The sequence below is a fragment of the Dendrobates tinctorius genome, unplaced genomic scaffold (assembly GCF_039654945.1).
Source record: "Dendrobates tinctorius isolate UK_male_01 unplaced genomic scaffold, ASM3965494v1 ptg000516l, whole genome shotgun sequence".
NCBI lineage: Eukaryota > Metazoa > Chordata > Amphibia > Anura > Dendrobatidae > Dendrobates > Dendrobates tinctorius.
In genome coordinates, this window is record NW_027362175.1 from 193,073 (window position 1) to 214,524 (window position 21,452).

The window sequence follows — 21,452 nt, forward strand, 5'->3', positions numbered from 1 at the left end:
CCCGAAATGTTGCTGTGGGACTTGTAGTTCCACAAGTGTTTTGTTTAGTTTACTAGAGGAACTTACAGGGTTAGTCAGAAAGCTGGATGGGACTGAATAACCACACATACACCGCCCACTTGTGGGGGTGACTACAGCTACATATTGTGACCATGGTTTGGGTCACATGTTCCGAGTGTATGGACCTGAATGGTCAGAGTGTAAGGTCCTGGATGGCCTGTGTTGGAAGATCCTGGGATTAGGATCGGATTCCTGAAAGCACATGGTGAGGCCATGGACCTGAAGGCCTGTGTTGGAAGGTCCAAGGAGTGGACTTCCTGAAGAGCACATAGAGAGGCCGTGTATGTGCAGAGTCTCACGGCACTGCATTGGGGAAGCTATCGTCCTTGTGGGGGTCTGGACTGTCGGGAGTGCCCTGGTCGCAAGGACAGTGATCCCAGTGAGGCAGCTTTCCCAGGAGTGAGGACTGACAAGGAGTCAGCGTGTGGAGCAGGAGCTTCTGTAAGGTAACTCCTCAGACTGTTGGCGCATGTTATGTTCCATGGATGTTACTGGACTGTTCGGCGTGTGGTCACACGGCAACTGGACAGTGAGAAGTCCGATGTGTTTAGTGACTGTGAGTTAAGTTGTGTACTAAGAAGTGCTATGGACTCTGTGTTAGGTCTGTGAAGTGTAACATGGCCTACGGTGTGGTTTATGCTGAGTAAAATAAACCTGATTAGACTTTTGTGGAGGAAGCGTGCCCATGTGCCTTCATCCCATTGCTAAGCGAGTGTCCCCCCACTCAGTAAGCGCTGTCTTACACTGTACATTCCTTAACAAAGAATCTGCGAAATAGTGCATGCCCTCATCATCTCTCGCCTTGACTAATGCACCCCTCCAATCTATGCTAAACTTTGTTGCCCCGACTAATATACCTGCCCCCCCCCCTGCTATTCTCTGGCCTCTTCTCTATTTCTCTATTTCTCAGATACTCCAGATCGAAACCCTCACTATAACATACAAAGCCATTCAGAATTTGTCTCCAAACATCTCTGGCCTGGTCTCCCGTGACTTACCTGCACACAACTTCAGATGCTCACAATATCTCCTTCTCTACTCCCCTCTTATTTCCTCTTGCCACAATCGAATACAAGATTTTTCCTGTTCATCCCCACTACTTTTGGAACTCTCTAGCCCAACATATCAGACTCGCCTACCATGGGAACCTCAAAAGGAACCTGAAGAACCATCTCTTCTGTCAAGCCTACAACCTGCAGTAACCACCGATCCATTAAACCACTGCACGACCAGCTCTACCCTCACCTATTGTATCCTCATCCATCCCTTGTAGACTGTGAGCCTTTGAGGTCAGGACCCTCTCTTTTCCTGTACCAGTTAGTGGCTTGAATTGTTCATGATTATTGCACTTGTTTTGGGTTTTTTATGTATACACCCTTCACATATACACAGTGGGTACAGAAACTATTCAGACCCCTTTAAATTGTTCACTCTTTTTCATTGCAGCCATTTGGTAAATTCTAAAAAGTTCATTTTTTCCTCATTAATGTACACTCTGTACCCCATCTTGACTGAAAAAAACTGAAATGTAGAATTTTTTGTAAATTTATTAAAAAGGAAAAACTGAAATATCACATGGATATAAGTATTCAGACCCTTAGCTCAGACTCTCATATTTAAGTCACATGCTGTCCATTTCCTTGTGATCCTCCTTAAGATGGTTCTACTCCTTCATTGGAGTCCATCTGTGTTTCATTAAACTGATAGGACTTGATTTGTAAAGGCACGCACCTGTTTATATAAGACCTCACAGCTCACAGTGCATGTCAGACCAAATGAGAATCATGAGGTCAAAGGAACCGGCCAAGGAGCTTAGAGACAGAATTGTGGCAACGCACAGATCTGGCCAAGGTTGCAAAAGAATTTATGCTGTACTCAAGGTTCCTAAGAGCACAGTGGCCTCCATAATCCTTAAATGGAAGAAGTTTGGGACCACCAGAAGTCTTCCTAGACCTGGCCCTCCAACCAATCGTGGGAGAAGAGCCTTGGTGAGAGAGGTAAAGAAGAACCCCAAGATCACTGTGGATGAGCTCCACAGATGCAGTAGGGAGATGGAAGAAAGTTCCACAAAGTCATCTATCACTGCAGCCCTCCACCAGTCAGGCCTTTATGGCAAAGTGGCCTGACGGAAGCCTCTCCTCAGTTTGCTAAAAAAAAACACATGACTATGAGAAATAAGATTCTCTGGTCTGATGAGACGAATATAGACCTTTTTGGTGATAAGTCTAAGCGGTATGTGTGGAGAAAACCAGGCACTGCTCATCACCTGCCCAATACAATCCCAACAGTGAAACATGGTGGTGGCAGCATCATGCTATAGGGGTGTTTTTCAGCTGCAGGGACAGGACGACTAGTTGCAATTGAAGGAAACATGAATGCGGCCAAGGACAAAGATATCTGGATGAAAACCTTCCAGAGTGCTCTGGGCCTCAGACTTGGCCGAAGGTTCACCTTCCAACAAAACAATGACCCTAAGCATACAGCTAAAATAACAAAGGAGTGTTATGGAAATTTGATTGATATATCTCTGTGTGCTGCAGCCTGTCCTAATTAGACAGAGTCTTATTGAGCGCTCAAGGAAGGAAGACGCTAACTACCTTGTTAGCAGCAACTTATTCCAGCCAAACTCTGGAAGTTTATTGCACGTGCATGGTTTTATCATTTTGTACAGAAAGGAGTGGTTACGCAATTAACATAAGGCTGAACTTCTTATCTAATTAGCTGGTTTGAGTACATGAACATATATGGCAGTGTCCGGCATGAGGGCGATTTAACATCATATGATTTACTGCAATGACAGCAAACTCTGGTATCGGCTGGTACATCTGGTCCAGCTTCCTCTTTTCCTATGGCAGATATATCACAAGACAATGCTACCACTGGACAATGCTGGTCTGAGCTGGATAGCTGACGAGGTCACTGGGCCATTCTGAGCAATTGATTATAAAGTTCATGTTAGTTGTGATCATATATATATATATATATATATATATATATATATGTATACATGTGTATATCAGTATATAAGGATATATGCAAGTGAGATCTATGTGAAACATATATTTCCATCACAATCCCCCCTTAGATATCACTTGCCCTAAAAATTCTGCTCCTGTCCCAAAGCGCTGCAACTTTTATGCTGCCAGTGGGTTGACGCATGGCTAGCGCATACGCCCCCCTCCGTACAGACTTTCGCAAATGGGCGGTCAGGAGGTCTGTCCCTAACGGGGGTTCATTGCATTGTAATCAAAGTCTCTTAGTTAGCAGTCAGCGGTGTGTATTCTCTATCAGGTAGGTAATTTATTCAGTCAGGTAGGGCATCCACAGCATCATTCCGGCTCAGGTGTATCTTCCGGTATGAGAGCTTTTTGCAATGCGATGCATGGATCCAGGTGGGGGCTCTCCCTCCAGGTTGGTGGAGTCAGCACTTGGAGAAGGGCCATCAAATCTGGAATCGAATGCTCTCCTTATGAACTTTTTCCACCAACACTTAGTCTCCTGACTTCAGGGCGTGCATACCAGGCACCAAATCTGGATCTGGCAATGAAGAAAAAACTTGAGAATGGACATTAGCAAGATTCTTGGTAAATTCAATTACACAAGCAGACAAAGTATCACATTGTATAGTCAACTGCTGAGGGAAGAATACCCCTAACCTGGGTTTAGACCCAAATAAAATTTCATATTGGTGACAGCTTTGTCTGAGCCTATGGGAGTGTCTAATGCCATGGTTTGTCTCTAATGCCATGGTTTGTCTCTTGGGCAAATTTTTTTTAGCATGCTGCACTTAAGTGTCCCACTTAGTCTATGGTGCGGGATGGTGGGAAATGTGTAGGCCTAAGTCTGACCCTACTGCTGATCAGATCTCTTGTGTCAGGTTTGCTGTAAATGTGGGTCCCTGATCACTTGCTATCACTTCTGGAACCCCATATCTACACACTTTTTGAAAGTAGCTTCTTTGCAGTAGTCTTCACCAACTGGTTCCTTACTGGGAAAGCTTCAGGCCAGATGATATGGGAGAACTTTTTCCACTCGCTCAATATTGCATTTGTCGGAGGCCAAGCAGCTGCTGTTAAGGTGGGAGTTCAATCAGATCATTCATCTGTGTCTTCAACCCGTGTAGGGGGCCATGTGCCCATTGAACCACCACAGGGTGCATACTTTGAGGTAGACAGGCTTTGCTTTGAGGTAGACAGGTTTTTTGGAGTCCAGTGCTTTTGCCCTTCAGCATCCAGCTTTCCTTCTCCTTTGGAGTTTGGTACTGCTACTTGTACAGGTCCCAAGATGTCATTTTGTCAGATTTTCTTGTCTTCAGTCATCATGTAGTCGCCATCCGGCTCTACGACCTCCCATTTTTCCATATTGTCTTCCTCTGGCTGCTTCTTTGTCTGCCATGTTGATGCCCGTGCCTCTACTGTGTTCAGTTTTCTGTGTGCCTTGACCTTTGACACTGCCACCACTTTTAGAAGTTGAAGAGCGTCTAGCAGGTCCCTGATGGCTCCATGATGCTTCACGGTTGACCCGCTTGCTGTGATGGTCTCTTGCAGCCCAGATGGGTCCGAAGTCGTGTGCTATGCCATGCAAGCACCTGCAATCGGTATAGACGTTTGCAGTTTTGTCCTTCGCAATCTGGCAGGCCTGTATCAGCGCTATCAGTTCCGCTTCTTGGGCTGACAAACTTCTGGACCATAGGATGTCTTGATTGCTGGTCACTGCATATCTACGGTATCCTGCAGATTTTTCTCTGAAGAGTCCGTATCCGCATCCCCCCCTTGGGAGTGGGAGTAGAGTCAGGCAATGCCTGAGAGCACTGGAGAGTGGTCGAGAGCGGATCTCCAGTGGTTGTCCAAGAATGACATCAGCAGCCTTAGGAGGGCGTGTGCTGCAAATATTGTTTTCATGCAGGAGGGCCCCCCCTTGCAACTGGATCCAGGCCAGCTGAGAGGTAGTCTAGAGGCCTCTGGTTTTCCTCTGTGGGTCTGTTTTAAGACGCCAGTAGCATGACCTTTTTCCATTCGGTAAAGACGGAATGGCTTCTCGTAGTCAGGGAGGCCTGGAGCTGGCTCAGAGACTATGGAGTCTTTCAGTTTCCTGTACGAGATGAAGGCTGCAATGCGTTGATGCAATTGTACAGAGGTTGCATTAAGACTGGAGCACCAGGGATCCAAGTTCTGCAGTACGAGACTAGACCAAGGAAGGCCTGCATCTTCGGAGTTGTTGAGGGAGCCATCTTCTCAGCGGTCTTCCGGTCATCTGTCAAACGTTTCGTCTGGCGGGCAATATGGTGTCTTCAGTAACGTAACTTGCTTTTGACACCACTGGACTCTGTTTTTCCAGAACTTGTGTTGCTGCTCCACCAGGTAGAGTAGAGGAGACAAGGAAAGGGCTGTGCAGGTAGCGATGTCGATGACTTCTGCATGTTCTGCAATCCAGTTGACGAGGATGGAGGACAATGCTTCGGTGAGCTGTGAGAGGTTGTTCTGGGCCCTCTTGGGCATCACTGTCCGTGTGTTCTGCACCCCCCTTGTGCGTGAAGGTAAACAGGAACTGACCATCCAGGTGAAGGGGAACCTTGAAGGAAACATTGGACAGATCAATCACCGTGAGCACTGTTGCTGCGGCTGGCACGTTTGACAGCAGAGTGCATCTGGCACAACTGGGGTTTCAAACACAGTTGCTTCGACCACAGCCCACTGGTCATGCACCATTCTGAACCTGGCTGGTTCTCCTTTCACAGTCTTCCTCCTGATTGGGAAAAGCTGGGACTGCACGATTTATCCTATGGATGAGGCGGCTCAATCTGGCCTTGCTCTTCACAGTGCCGTGAGGGACTCCCATCTTTTGGCACAGAGCCGGCAGGGAAACAAGACGTTTACTGGGGTCCTCTTCATCAGAGATGACGTCCAGCTGAGCTTTCTTGCTCTCCACCAAGGCGGTCATTGTGGTAACCCCTGCTCTGATCACAGGGGGTCTTTTTGCTGGGACCTCTTCTTTACCAGCCAGCAGCCGTTCCTTTCACCCAGCTTGATCTTAGGTCAGCATTTGTTAACAAGTTTGAGGAGCTGAGTGGCTGTCTTCTGGTCCAGGGCCTGGATAAACTTCAGGGAGCACCTTCAGAATCTTGTCCAAGATGATGCTCTGGCGCTGGAGCCAGAAGGAGTGCAGCCATTTCACAAAGCGGGTATGGTCCCTTTGGGTTGAGAGTTTCCTGGCCCATGCCAAAGTTCTTAGGGCGGTTTGTTGAACCGCGATTCCACTCAGACCTCCAGTTGGTCAGAGACAGTTTGATTCTTGGTGGTGGACAGGGGATGCTGGGCCTTGTGAGGGTACAGGGTTCCAGACTTGAGTGACACCCGCACTGGCGCAACTTGAAGTTTCCCTTGGACCACAGGCTATTGGGTACTATGTCCAGCACCTCCTTGGGTAGGCTTGCACCGGTTGTTCGAGGCTCTTGTAGGGCCACCAGCATGATTGATTCTTCTTTGGTCAGGGGTGGAGAAAATGTCATGGTCACATCTTCATTGAACACATTGGTCACCTTCAGTTCCTGCAGCAGGTCTGCTCTCATCAGGTGGGGTGGGCTGGTCTCCACCATAAACTGGAACAGGATGGAGTGTCCTGGCTGTGTCCACACACTCAGGGGCTTGTAAGCTGGGAATGTCTGTCTTGACCTTCAGTCCCCACACAAGACACAGACAAGACAAAGAGGCTGGTGGGGTCGGGGAGTTCCACATGCCTCATCACACTTCTGACTGCACCAGTGTCCACAAGGAAAGATATGACAACCCCCGGTGATTTGAGGTATTGGGTCCACTGATGGGGTTTCACATGTCAGGGGCGTGACATCTTGCGGACCTCGCTTGCCTCTCTCCTATGGACAGGGTTCTTCACTGCTTCCTGTGTTTCTTTCTTGACCTATTCCTCTGCGTGGCGTCCAGGGTTGCCGGGGTACTGTACACTGGTTCCGGAAATGGCCAAGGTTGCCATAGTTGTAACACCTGGCAGGTCTCCTGTCTCGGCGCGGTGGTTGCTCGTCCACATCAGTGGCCACCATAGGAGGGGCTGTCTTCCGCACTCCTGGGTGGGATTCAATCCTTCTGGCTAATGTGAGCAGGGTATCTACTGCTATTGACCTGTACTCAGGCCTGGCCACTATCAGCAGTTTCTTGATTGGTTCTCTTAGTCCATGCACAAAGGCCTGTGCCAACATTTGTCCGTGTATCTGATCATGAATAGTGAAGCCTAATTCTTTAAATACTTGCCTCACTCTGCCATGAAACTTGTCTACAGACTCTGTCTCGGCCTGGCTCATGTTATGTAGGCTGAGTGCTTGTCTGGCGTTGGCCCACTCTCTGAGCTGCTCAATTAGCTTTGATCCTGACTCCCAGGAGTGCACATCTTATTCTGTTGGAAGCTTGAAGTGCTCCTTCATGATTGGCCAGAGTGTTTCACCTGCTTTTATTTCCATTATGGACCAGAGATCAGTCCAGGTTGCAGCATATGTTTGCTGGCTCTGCTGCATTCTTCGGTAAAATAGTATGGGGTCCATATCTGGGTGTGGAGGATTTTTCAGAATACTGAACACCTGACTATGGGTGAAGGGCACATAGTGTAAGAGTTCTGGCTCTATCTGCCCCTGGCTACTTGGTGTCTGGGTTTCTTTCCCTAGTACTGGGCAGCATGTATGATGTCCCCTCTTCATATTCATCAGAGGAGAAACTGTGACATTGTGTGTTTGCCTTTTTGTGTGTAGGTGCTCCCCCCTTCTGAGGCTGCAGCTCTGCCTGGCACTTAGGACCCTCATTGTCAGACCCAGCAGCTGCAGACGCTGATGACCCACACCTCCCTTCTGCTAGCTGTTGTATCGGGGGGGGGCACCTGTAGTGTTAAGGGCCTGTCACACTAAGCGATATCCCTAGCAATATCGCTATAACGTCACTGGTTTTTGTGACGTTATAGCGATATTGCTAGCGATATCGCTGTCTGATACATACCTCCGACCGCTCCCCCGCTGGTTATCACTGATCGCACGAGAACGTCCTGGGCCACTTCTCGTCATCTGCTTCCTGCTGCGGAGACGAGCGACGCGGGCAGGAGGGCGTCAGGATCGCCTCGTCTGACAGGTAAGTAGCGATCCCCGACCCCTGCAATGTCGCTGGTGAGATCTGCCTGTGTGGCAGCTCGCTAGCGACCACTTAGTGATGCACCAGCGATCCTGACCACGTCATATCACTGGTCGGGATCGCTGGTGCATCGCTAAGTGTGACAGTACCTTTATCCAAAAATGTTGTGTAGTTAGTGTTTTACTTCTGGTATCATAGCTTTAGAGAGGGTGCCCTGTGGAGATAAGGACACCTCATTGTCTGGATTTGGCACTGGCCCAGCTGGTGACAATGAACTGAGAGGTGGGAGAGAGAGAGAGTGAGGAGCAGGGAGGGGTGGAGGACAGATTGGAAAGATGAAGAGGAAAGAGAAATGGGGGAGGAGAGGAGGAAGGAGACAGAAGAGGAGAGAGAGGACGAGGGGGATGAGGGAGGATGAGAGGTGGGCGAGGGTGGAGAAGATAGGAGAGAGGGAGGAGTGGAGATGGAGGGAGGAGAGAGATGGGAGGAGGGGAGAGAGGGAGGAGTGGAGATGGAGGGAAGGAGAGAGATTGGAGGAGGGAAGAGAGGGAGGGGGGAGCGGACTCCTTCCCCTTTTCTACAGTCAAGGAAGGCATGCTTGGATTTGTGGTGCCTTCTCCCGGGGGGGGGGGGGAAGTGGGGTGCCTCACATATGGCACAGATTAGAATTCCGCTGAAAACACTTTTTCCTCTCTTGTACATGTAAAAATAATCCTCTTCCTATTCACTTAACTCTCAATACCTTCTATGCTGTAAAGTCCGCAGCTATTTTGTAAAATGCAGACAGTAATTCAGCTCAACTAACTAACTTCCCTTTTCCTTTTCAATACATAATGCCATGCTGCAGCTTCAGAAGCTGCCCTTGGAAATCCACATACTTAACTTTCTGAATAACGCTTACTATGTCTATTCTAAAAACTTCAAAAAAGGTGATTAAAAATTAAAAGCTTCACAACCCTTTTTTTTAACTTGCTTAAAAAGGAAAGAAAAAGGCAAAAAAACAAAACCAAAATATTTATAAAAACTTCAAAAGAAAATGGAAAACTAATAAAAACCTCAGAAAATAGAGAAAAAAAAGAAAACAAAAAGAATAATCAAGAAGTTGGTAAACCTTGGAAAAAAACACTCCAAAAAGAAATCCAAAATTCAGTACAACTTCCAACAATAAAATGTCCGTGCACAAATGCAGGACACACACACTTCCCCTTTCCTCTGCCTGCGTCTCTCAGTAAAATCTTCTGAGAACAATGGAAACAAAAGAGCAAACTGAGACAATGGTATATATTCAACAACTCAGCTTTCCCAAAAAATTCTCACACTACAGTAAAAACTTCCACCAAATGCAAGATAAAACGGGAAAGCAGAGTACAGAACAAATGTGACAATATCAAAAATATCAGAGACGCACCCTACGGGCAAAAGAGGAAGTGTCAAAGGAAAGGAAAAAAACTTTTTCTGCTTCAGATCTTCATGGAGAACAGCAGTGAATTCACAGGTTGATGCACATATAGACGTCCGGGGAGAAATCGAAGCCCTCTTTTGTGACACATATGTCAAACAGCTGCTAGTAGCCGATAACTGCCAATCACCTGTGGCGCTTTGGTTGGCGCCGGGATGTATCACCCTCCGCTGTGGGAGACGGGCACTGTGATATCCCACTAGATTACCACCATCCGTGTGCACTTGGGAACCGTGATAATCTCTCTAATGATCAGCCTGTGATATCTCTCCAGGCTGACACCATCCGTGTGTGCGGGAACCGTGACAGCCGAGGGATTCACCTGTGACAACTCCTTAAAGCTGACACCATCCGTGTGTGTGCGTGAACCGTGAAAGCTTACCCAGAGGAATTCACCTGTGATATCCCTCCTGAGTTAAGACCCTCCGTGTGTGTGCGGGGACCGTCTTAACCCAGACAGAGATTCAACGTCCTGTTATCGGCTTCCCAGCAAGCACAATCAGCCACCGTTTCACCAGCTCTCTCCCGGATCTAGACACATACAGATCCACAGCAGACACCTTGGCTTATCCCAGGGTTTGGATAAGGGCGTGGACTTTTACACTACCTGGGAATGCGGTGGTGACCACACCTGACCGACTAGAGGTACAGACCCGGACTGGGCACAGGGGACATTCAGGTAAGATAACCAGATTTTCTTACCTTATCGAGTTGCGCAAATCTCCGTCCCCATGAGCCAAGGCCTTAGTCGGCACCTCTGTCCTCTCCGGTCAGCAGGGTCCCTGTGCATTTCATCCACAGCCCCGCATGCAGACACCAAAACTGTTATGGAAATTTAATTGATATCTCTGTGTGTGCTGCGGCCTGTCCTAATTAGAATCTTAGAATCGTAGAGTTGGAAGAGACCTCCTGGGCCATCTAGTCCAACCCCCTGCTCAAAGCAGGTTTCGCTAAATCATCCCAGACTGATGTCTGTCCAGCCTCTGTTTGGAGACTTCTATTGAAGGAGAATTCACCACCTCTCGTGGCAGCCTGTTCCACTCATTGATCACTCTAGCTGTCAAAGTTTTTTCTAATATCTAATCTGTGTCTCCTCCCATTCAGTTTCATCCCATTGCTTCTAGTCTTTCCTTGTGCAAATGAGAATAAAGATGATCCTTCTACAATGTGACAGCCCTTGAGATATTTGTAGACTGCTATTAAGTCTCCTCTCAGTCTTTTTTGCAAGCTAAACATTCCCAAATCCTGCAACCTTTCCTCATAAGACAGGGTTTGCAGACCGGTCACCATTCTGGTCGCTCTTTTCTGAACTTGCTCCAGTTTGTTGATGTCTTTTTTAAAATGTGGCGCCCAAAACTGGACACAGTATTCCAGATGAGGTCTGACCAAAGAGGAGTAGAGGGAAATAATGACTGCACGTGATCTAGACTGTATGCTTCTGTTAATACCTCCTAGAATTGCATTTGCCTTTTTTGCTGCTGCCTCACACTGTTGACTCATATTCAGTGTGTGATCTATTAGTATACCCAAGTCTTTTTCACATGAGCTATTGCTTAGCCCTATTCCTCCCATTCTGTATATGCTTTTTTCATTTTTATTGCCCAGATGTAGTACTTTGCATTTTTCCCTGTTAAAAACCATTCTGTTAGTTGCTGCCCACTGCTCCAATTTATTTATATCTTTTTGAATCCTCTCTCTCTTCTCTAGTATTAGCTATCCCTCCTAGCTTTGTGTCGTCAGCAAATTTAATCAGTTTACCCTCAATTCCTTCATCTAAATCGTTGATAAAGATGTTGAACAATACAGGACCCAGGACAGAGCCCTGTGGTACCCCACTTGAGACATTCTTTCAACTGGATGTGCAGCCATTTACGACCACTCTTTGGGTCCGATCACTAAGCCAGTTATGAATCCACCTAACAGTTGCCTTGTCCATTCCATACTTTGTCATTTTTTCAATAAGGATTGTGTGAGATACTTTGTCAAATGCTTTGCTGAAGTCAAGATATGCTATATCTACAGCATTTCCCTGATCCACCCAATCAGTGATTCTGGCATAGAAGGAAATTAAGTTAGTCTAACATGACTTATTAGTTACAAACCCATGCTTACTCTGTTTAATCACTTCATTCTTATCCAGGTACTTACATACATGTTGTTTAATAATTTGTTCAAAGATCTTTCCTGGTATAGAAGTCAGACTCACCAGCCTATAGTTGCCTGGGTCCACCTTCTTCCCCTTTTTGAAGATAGGAACAACATTTGCTCTTCTCCAGTCTTCTGGGACTTCTCCTGTTCTCCAAGAATTTTCAAAGATTATGGAGAGGGGTTCAAAAATTTCTTCTGCTATCTCCTTCAGTACTCTGGGGTGTAATTCATATGGACCTGGAGACTTGAATTCATTTAGTTTAGCTAAGTGGTTCCTCAATATCTGTCTATAGATATCCTGGATTCTTCTATTCCCTTAATAGGACAGTGAAGAACAGTTGATGTTACATTTCCTTTCTGAGAGAAAACAGATGCAAAATAGGAATTTAAAAGTTCAGCCTTCTCAACATCCTGTCTTATTTCATCATTTTCATCCTGTAAAAATCCTGTAGCATCTTTGACTTTTCTTTAACTTTTGACATATTCCCAAAATCCTTTATTATTGCTTTTGATGTCTCTTGCAAGCCTCAATTCATTGTCAGCTTTAGTTAATCTGATTTGTGCCCTGCAGGTTCTGCAGACAGCATTATATTCTTCTTTAGATATGTGTTGTGAGTTCATTTTCCCCTTCACCATTGAGGTCTGATGAACTCCCTCTTCTGGTGAAGGAAGGTAGTGAGGCTGATTACCAAGCACCTGAGCAGGATGATGATGACTGGGTGACTGAAATTGCTGACTGGATATAAGGCAGCCGACGCCCTTCTGCCTTGCTGGTGATTTCTCAGAGGGATTCTAGGAGACCAGTCTGATTCCTGCTCCTCAAAAGCTAAGTTTTCTGCTCTGCTTTTTGCATTTGTGTTTTGGTTTTGTTTTGCCTTGTTTTTCTGGATTTCTGCCATTCCCTGCTGGGGTGAGCTGAATTCCTTTTTGCTCTGTCTTCAGAAAATACCTGAGTACTGATAAAGTCTTTTTGAAGCCTAGCGTCTTCAGGGCTTTTTTCCCTATCAGCCTGTTGGCTCTTGTTTTGATAGGGTTTTGGCGGATTGCAGACAGCAGCTTTTCTATCCTGTCCTATTTAGTTAGCTTGGGCCCCATCATTTGCGCAGCCTATCTTTCTATTTGTGTAAGTGTTTTTTCATCTTGCTTCACCGTCATTATATGTTGGGGGCTGCCTATTGCTTTGGGGTCTGCTCTGGAGCAGTTTAGATTTCCCTTTCTGTCTTTAGGCTATTTAGCTGTCCGGCTGTGATCGAGGGGTCTAGGGCACCGTAGGAACCCCCCACGGCTACTGCTAGTTGTTGTTGATAGGTTCAGGGGTCTGCAATCCGATAGCTGCCAACTTCTCTGGTTTTCTGGACTTAGCTAGTATTTCTGTTTTTGCCTCCTATGGTGACTCATTCATAACACATATGCCTCCCTCTTTCCAATTTATAAACATTTCTTTCTTCCTTTTTAGCATGTGCTTAAGTTCTGTGTTCATCCATCCTGGTTTCCTTAAATTCTTCCTATTCTTCCCTCTTTTCGGAATTGTTAACAATTGTGCTTTGAGAATTTCAGTTTTCAAGATTTCCCATCCTTCCTGGAAATTTTTGTCCTTAAGGATATCCAGCCATTGAATCCCTCCAATTCTCTTTCCGAGTCCCTTAAAATCTGCCTTTCTGAAATCTAACCTTGACATCTGAGTCTTCACAGGTCTTCCTCCTCTAGTTATCCAAAATTCTAAAATAGCGTGGTCGCTACCTCCTAGGGTCCCAGCCACTTTTACCTCCTCAACCATTTCCTCCCTGTTTATGAGGATTAGATCCAAGGTAGCAGATCCCCTTGTTTTCTCCCCTACCTTTTGGACGATAAAGTTGTCAGCAACAGAGGATAAGAATTTCCTTGACCTGATAGTTTTGCCTGAGAGAGATTCCCAACAAATGTCTGGATAGTTGAAATCTCCCATGACAACTATGTCATATTTTTTGGAGAACTTGGCCATTTGATGCATAAAGAGTTCATCGATATCTTCAGCTTGCCCAGGCGGTCTGTAGTAAATGCCTACAATGGTGTCCTTTCCATTGTTCTGTCCTTGTATTCTTACCCAAACAGTTTCCACAGAACTCCCAGTCTCTGAAGCTTCAATCTCTGTGCAGATATACGCGTTTCTAACATACAATGCGACACCTCCTCCTTCTTTATCAAGCCTGTTTCTTGCAAATAAGTTGTATCCTTCTAGCCTTGTATTCCAATCATGTGTATTGTCCCACCAAGTTTCAGTGATTCCAATGACATATTTCTTTTCCTACGTTAGTAGTTCCAATTCTCCTTGTTTGTTGCCCATGCTTTGTGCATTTGTATAGAAACATTTTAGTTTGTGATTGGTTTCTCTTTCTCCAATATTTTTATTATTTAGATTCTTTTGTCTTTGTTCTTCCTTTCCACTTCTAATAGCAGAGTTCTCAATAGCATTTGTCAGGTGTATGGCTTTTTCTGGCTTTTTGCTTCCCTTCCCACGTTGTTCTAGTTTAAAGCTCTCCTGATGAGTGTAGCAAGGCGACTTCCGAGTACATGTTTTCCAGTCTTCGTAAGGTGCACCCCATCTCTAGCAAGTAGTCCATCATATAGATAATTCACTCCGTGATCCAGAAATCCAAAACCTTGCTGACGGCACCATCGTCGTTACCAGTTATCCACCTGCAGAATCTTATTCCACCTCCTTGTTCCATGGCCATCCACTGGAAGGATGGAAGAGAAGACCACCTGCACTCCCAGTTCTTTCACTTTCTTACCTAAGTTTTCAAAGTCACTGCAGATGGATTCCAGGTCATTTCTTGCTGTGTCATTTGTCCCCACATGTATTATCAGGAATGGGTAGTCATCTGTAGGTCTGAAGATTCTGATATCCTGTCAGACACGTTTAATTTTTGCACCTGGAATTAGACAGTCTTATTGAGCGCTCAATGAAGGAAGACGCTAACTACCTTGTTAGCAGCAACTTATTCCAGCCAAACTCTGGAAGTTTATTGCACATACATGGTTTTATCATTTTGTACAGAAAGGAGTGGTTACTCAACATAAGGCTGAACTTATCTACTTGGCTGGTTAGAATACATGAACATATATGGCAGTGTCCGGCATGAGGGTGATTTAACATCATATGATTTACTGCAATGACAGCAAACTTTGCTGACTCTAGTATCGGCTGGTACATCTGGTCCAGCTTCCTCTTTTCCTATGTCTGGCAGATATATCACAAGACAATGCTACCACGGGACAATGCTGGTCTGAGCTGTTTAGCTGACGAGGTCACTGGGCCATTCTGAGCAACTGATTATAAAGTTCATGTTATTTGTGATCATATATATATGTATACATGTGTATATCAGTATATAAGGATATATGCAAGTGAGATATATATGAAATATATATTTCCATCACAGAGTGGCTTCAGAACAACTCTGTGACCATTCTTGACTGGCCCAGACCTAAACCCAATTGAGCATCTCTGGAGGGACCTGAAAATGGCCATCCACTAACGTTCACCATCCAACCTGACGGAACTGGAGAGGATCTGCAAGGAAGAATGGCAGAGGATCCCCAAATCCAGGTGTGAAAAACTTGTTGCATCATTCCCAAGAAGACTCATCGCTGCACTAGCTCAAAAGGGTGCTTCTACTCAATACTGAGCAAAGGGTCTGAATACTTATGACCATGTGATATTTCAGTTTTTATTTTTTAATAAATTTGCAAAAATTTCTACCTTTTTGGGTTTTTTTTTTTCAGTCAAGATGGGGTGCAGGGTGTACATTAATGAGAAATAAATGAACTTTTTTGAATTTACCAAATGGCTGCAATGAAACTCACTGTAAAACACCATATAGTAAATGGTGCTATTATAAAAACAATAGACTGAGCTATAGCACTTGGATTTTTTGCAAATTCTCGAGTATTGCATAATGTGACCTTCGGGTGAATTTGCTGAGACATTCTCACCTGGAAAGTGTTGAATAATAGACTGCAAATTGTTTGGGAATTGACTTATCGTTCCCAAATTAATGAGCAGCATTAATTGCTTCTCCAAGATCATTGCTGATGCTTTTCCTCCTTGGCATTTTGCTAACATGCCTGAATTGCCAGGCCAGCAAAATGACAAAACTTTTATAGGGATGGTTACACTTACTGCTGAACAATTAATGAAGGGCTTTTGATTACAGCACCTAGCTACTTCTTACCCTCTAAATTCATATAGAAGCATTAAAGGTGTACTTACTTTTAAGCAAAAATTCTCAGTGTAATTATTAGTTATGGCTGATTATTAGTTACGGTATGTGTAATTGTACATCTTGAGTCTTACTTCTAAGGAACAGGTGATTTTTTTTTTCAATATGTCATGATACCATAGTAAGGCCTGGGACACACTTGCGATTGTGATGCGAGAAACTTGCGCAATACCCGGCACTGCCGCCGACACCCAGGACCGGAGTGTTCGGCTACATGTATTTCTATGCAGCTGAATGCATCAGTCCCGAATGTCGGCGGCAGTGCCGGGTATTGATGCGAGTTTCTCGCATTGTACTCGCAAGTCTGACCCCGGCCTAAAGCTAAGAATTCAAAGAGTGTTTGTAGCTTTTCTCATGACTTGTGCATATATTATGCATATGTATAAATGTGTGGTATTAACTAAGAACAAATGTTTGCTCTTCAGGAAACAAGTTCCCAGTTGCGAAAACACCCCCTTTAAGGTCAACTGAAGGTGATTTCTATAATCAACCATTTTTCAGTACATCTCCTTTCAATGATGCTGGAAACACTGGATACGACTCCCCAGGAATGAGAGCAGGAGAACGGCTGAACTTGGCCTCATCTCGGCCTTTCAAAGTTATGAGGATGTAAACGGAAGCGTCTTTTGGAAGCACGTCCACATTTTCAGTGATATCTAATGTTGTCTGCTTTAACTGAAGTAAATATAATGTTTCATATTGGTCTATATCCTAGATTTATTATACGCCACACAAAGCCGGGTTTCCTTTGTACAAATGTTGCCATTCAATGGTTTCCTGAATCCTTTATCCCTTGGCCAGAAGTGGTTCTCAAGAGAATTTCTCACTCATGAGGACCTGTTTTGGTCTTTTGTTGCACAACCAGATGCCGTAATTAACTTAAATAGGCAATGTGTAATGCTTAAAGGGTATATCCGGGGCTTTATAAAAAAAAAAAAAGAACGATGCAGGGCACAGCAGGCAGGTAAGTTGCAATTACCTGCCTGTTAGTGCTTAGGTACATTTTTTGTTTTTTTATAAAGTCCTGGATATACCCTTTAATTACCCCTGTGATGGTGCTGGAGTGAAATTGAATTCTTTCTACCAGATTTCCCCAGAGAATATAGCTAATGTAGGCATCAAAGCCAGAAGACACCTTATAATCAACCTATTGTTAAGGGATGCTTCTGACAAGTATGGACTATCCAAAGCTGACAGCCCCTATTAAAGAGGATTTCCAACAAACATTCATTAGCTCTCCTTATGACAGGAGCTAAATTTTTGATTACTGGGGTCCCTACAGTTGGGGCCCCTATTGTTTACTAAAATATTTTCAGCTGTTTGCATTAGCCCCTTACTTTAACCCCTTCCTGACCTGTGCTGTACAAATACTGCTCTGCCAGAGCTGCGCTCCCACAAAGAGAAGTATATGTATGGCGCCTTGATCGCACAGGCTCATGCTGATTGCCATGGCAATCGGGTGCGTGTGTCCGCTCTATGTGAAAGCTGACACCCTGCAGTAACGCTCACAATTGGTGCTAGTACCGATCGCTGGCGTTTAACCCCTGTGATGCCGCTGTAAATAGTGACAGCGACATCGAGGAGCTTCGCACAGGGAATTGGCTCCCTGTCTGCTCCCATCAGCACTCTGCGATACGATCGCGTTGTGCTGATGGTCTCCAAGGTTACCCCCAGCCGCAAGATGGCCACATGGTCCTTCAGGGGCCTGCAGGGAATGTGTCTTGTGAGCACCTGCTAAGAGCAGGACCTGAGACGCCTCCTTCCCTGCCTGTCAGCCTCTGAGCTGTGCAGTGCAGAAGTATCAAATCAGGACAATGCAAAAAAAGTTTAAAAAAAATACTAAAAAGTGGAAAAATATTTATTTTAGAAATCCTCAAAAATCCTCTAATAAAGAACAAAAAAAAGGAAAAAATAGTGTTCCAATAAATACATTTATTTATGTAAAAAAAAAATTAAAGTGCACATTTGATATAGCCGCATCCGAAATGACCCGCTATATAAAACTGTCACACTAGTTAACCCCTTTAGTGAACATCGTAAAACATAAAAATAAAAACGGGGCAAAAAACTATGCTTTATCATCCTACCGCCAAACAAAAAGTGCAATAAAATGCCATCAAAAAGACGAATGTAAATAAAAATGGTATTGCTGAAAATGTCCTCTTGTCTCACAAAAAGCAAGCCGCCATACAGCTCCGTCAATGGAAAAATAAAAAAGTTATAGCTCTCAGTGATGCAAAAATATATTTTTTTTCTATAAAATAGTTTTTTTTAATGTGTAAAAGCGCCAAAACATAAAAAATTATATGAATGAGATATCGCTGTAATCATACTGACCCGAAGAATAAAATTGCCTTACCAATTTTACCACACTTGGAATGGTATAAAAAAAAAATCATGAATTGCTGGTTTTTGTTCATTCTACCTCCCAAAAATTGGAATAGAAAGTGATCAAAAAAAGTCATGTGCCCGAAAATAGGACCAATAACCACGTCAACTCGTCCCACAAAAATAGAAGCTGTCACATGACTCTGCTGGCAGAAATATAGAAAAATTATAGCTGTCTACATATGGTGATGTAAAAACTAATTTTTGCAATAAAATGCGTCTGTTAGTGTGTGACAGCTGCCAAACATAAAAACCCGATATAAATCTGGTATCTCTGTAATCGCACTGACCTGAAGAATAAAGTCGCCTAATCACTAATACCGCACGAAGAACAGCATAAAAAATAAAACCAATTCTTCAACTGCTGTTGATTTGTTCATTCCTTTGCAGTAAGGCTCAGCGCAAATTTATTCTGCACTCTGCGCTGAGCGCTTACACCGGGGTTTCTGTTTAAATCTCTAAAATATGTGATTTAGATGGAACCTCTGGTGGAAGATTCCCTATAATGAGGCAGATGGAGGCATTGTGGATGCCATAGGACCTGTAATCCAGCGGTGTATGTCTTTTTAGGCGAAAAGGACTTCTCAAAAGGACACCGCTGAACAGAGGCCAGGCGGTCCAGAGTAACTCTGCTGCCTCATTATAGTGAATGGATCCCTGGGAGGTTTCATCTGTCAAAGTAAGTGCTTGGCATAGAGTGATGGATAAATGTGATTCTGAATGTTATATAAAATGTTCACAATAAAAGCTTCAACTCAAGCCACAAAAAAAGCAAGTCTTCACTCAGGTACGTTATCTATCAATGCAAGTTTAGGGGCTTCCACGTTACTGGTAGTACAAAGGCTCTGGAAAAGTGCTATGGCTACTCACCCCTCCAAAAGGAATTCAGCATATTCTGCGCTCCCAAATGTCCCCTCCCTTCTGAGCCCCAGCATATCTAAACCACATTTAGCTCCCACATGTTTGGCATTTCTGTAGTGCCCATGAGCTGGGCATAATGTACTTGGTCACTACAACGGCAATTTTCAATTATCACTCAGCAACATCCACTGCTGCCTGTGTCTGGAAAACACCCATGGAGTCAAAATCATCAGTACACCTGTAGATAAATTCCCAAAAGGGTATAAATTCCAAAATGGGGTCACTTGTGGGGGAATCTGCTCTTCGAGCACTTAAGGGCTCTGTATATGGAGTCTGCAAACTGTTCTAGGAAAATCTACGCTCCAGTAGTCAAATAAAGCTCCATCTCTCCAGAGTCTCTCCGTATGGCTAAGCAGTACTCTACACCCACATATAGGGTATTTCTACATTCAGCAAAATTTGCAGGAAAAATATTGGTGCCATTTTTACCCATTTCCCAGTATAAAAATTTAAAATTTGAGGCTAACACAATCTTGGTGGTAAAAATGTAATTATTTTTCTTCTTTGCTCACGGTCTGTGACTGCTCTGTGGTGGGGGAAGAATGGTGCCATGCAAAACAGGTGGGTAAGTTGCAATTACCTGCTTGTTCATGCTTACATACATTTTACATTTTTGTAAAGTCCCAGATACACCCATTAAAGAAGAACTCCCATCCAAAGTTTTTATCCACTTAACATTTTGCAATCTTCATATTTATATACAGTTAGGTCCATATATATTTGGACAGAGACAACATTTTTCTAATTTTGGTTCTAGACATTACCACAATGAATTTTAAACAAAACAATTCAGATGTTCAGACTTTCAGCTTTCATTTGAGGGTATCCACATTAAAATTGGATGAAGGGTTTAGGAGTTACAGCTCCTTAACATGTGCCACCCTGTTTTTAAAGGGACCAAAAGTAATTGGACAATTGGCTCCAAGGCTATTTCATGGACAGGTGTGGGCAATCCCTTCGTTATGTAATTCTCAATTAAGCAGATAAAAGGCCTGGAGTTGATTTGAGGTGTAGTGCTTGCATTTGGAAGGTTTTGCTGTGAAGGAAACATGCAGTCAAAGGAGCTCTCCATGCAGGTGAAACAAGCCATCCTTAAGCTGCAAAAACAGAAAAAACCCATCCGAGAAATTGCTACAACATTAGGAGTGACAAAATCTACAATTTGGTACATCCTGAGAAAGAAAGAAAGCACTGGTTAACTCATCAATGCAAAAAGACCTGGGTGCCCACGGAAGACAACGGTGGAAGATCGCAGAATAATCTCCATGGTGAAGAGAAACCACTTCACAACAGCCAACCAAGTGAACAACACTCTCCAGGAGGTAGGCGTATCAATATCCAAATCTACCATAAAGAGAAGACTGCATGAAAGTAAATACAGAGGGTTCACTGCACGGTGCAAGCCACTCCTAAGCATCAAGAATCAAAAGGCTAGACTGGACTTTGCTAAAAAACATCTAAAAAATCCAGCACAGTTCTGGAATAACATTCTTTGGACAGATGAAACCAAGATCAACCTCTACCAGAATGATGGAAAGAGAAAAGTATGGTGAAGGCGTGGTACAGCTCATGAGCCAAAGTATACCACATAATCTGTAAAACACGGCGGAGGCAGTGTGATGGCTTGGGCATGCATGTGTTTATTGTCACTAGTGTTTATTGATGATGTGACACAGGACAGAAGCAGCCGAATGAATTCTGAGGTATTCAGAGCCATACTGTGTGCTCAGATCCAGCCAAATGCAGCCAAACTGATTGTCCATCTGTAGTATGAAACGACGACCAATGACCCAAAACATAAAGCCAAAGCAACCCAGGAGTTTATTAATGCAAAGAAGTGGAATATTCTTGAATGGCCAAGTCAGTCACTTGATCTCAACCCAATTGAGCATGCATTTCACTTGTTAAAGACTAAACTTCAGACAGGCCCACAAACAAACAGCAACTGAAAACCACCGCAGTGAAGGCCTGGCAGAGCATCAAAAAGGAAGAAGCACCGCGTCTGGTGATGTCAATGAGTTCAAGACTTCAGGCAGTCATTGCCAACAAAGGGTTTTCAACCAAGTACTAGAAATGAACATTTTATTTACA

The 21,452-nt window shown here is 44.3% G+C and overlaps 1 protein-coding gene across 1 annotated transcript in view; it reads left to right on the forward strand.

The window, feature by feature from the left end:
- The window catches only part of CCNB1IP1 (cyclin B1 interacting protein 1), a 73,957-nt gene extending 57,208 nt beyond the window's left edge, over positions 1-16,749 (forward strand). The window contains exon 3 of the mRNA XM_073565008.1: positions 16,478-16,749. Coding sequence (XP_073421109.1) covers positions 16,478-16,665 — 188 coding nt within the window. The 3' untranslated portion in view covers positions 16,666-16,749. The remainder of the gene's footprint in view (positions 1-16,477) is intronic.
- The last annotated feature ends 4,703 nt before the right edge of the window (positions 16,750-21,452 follow it).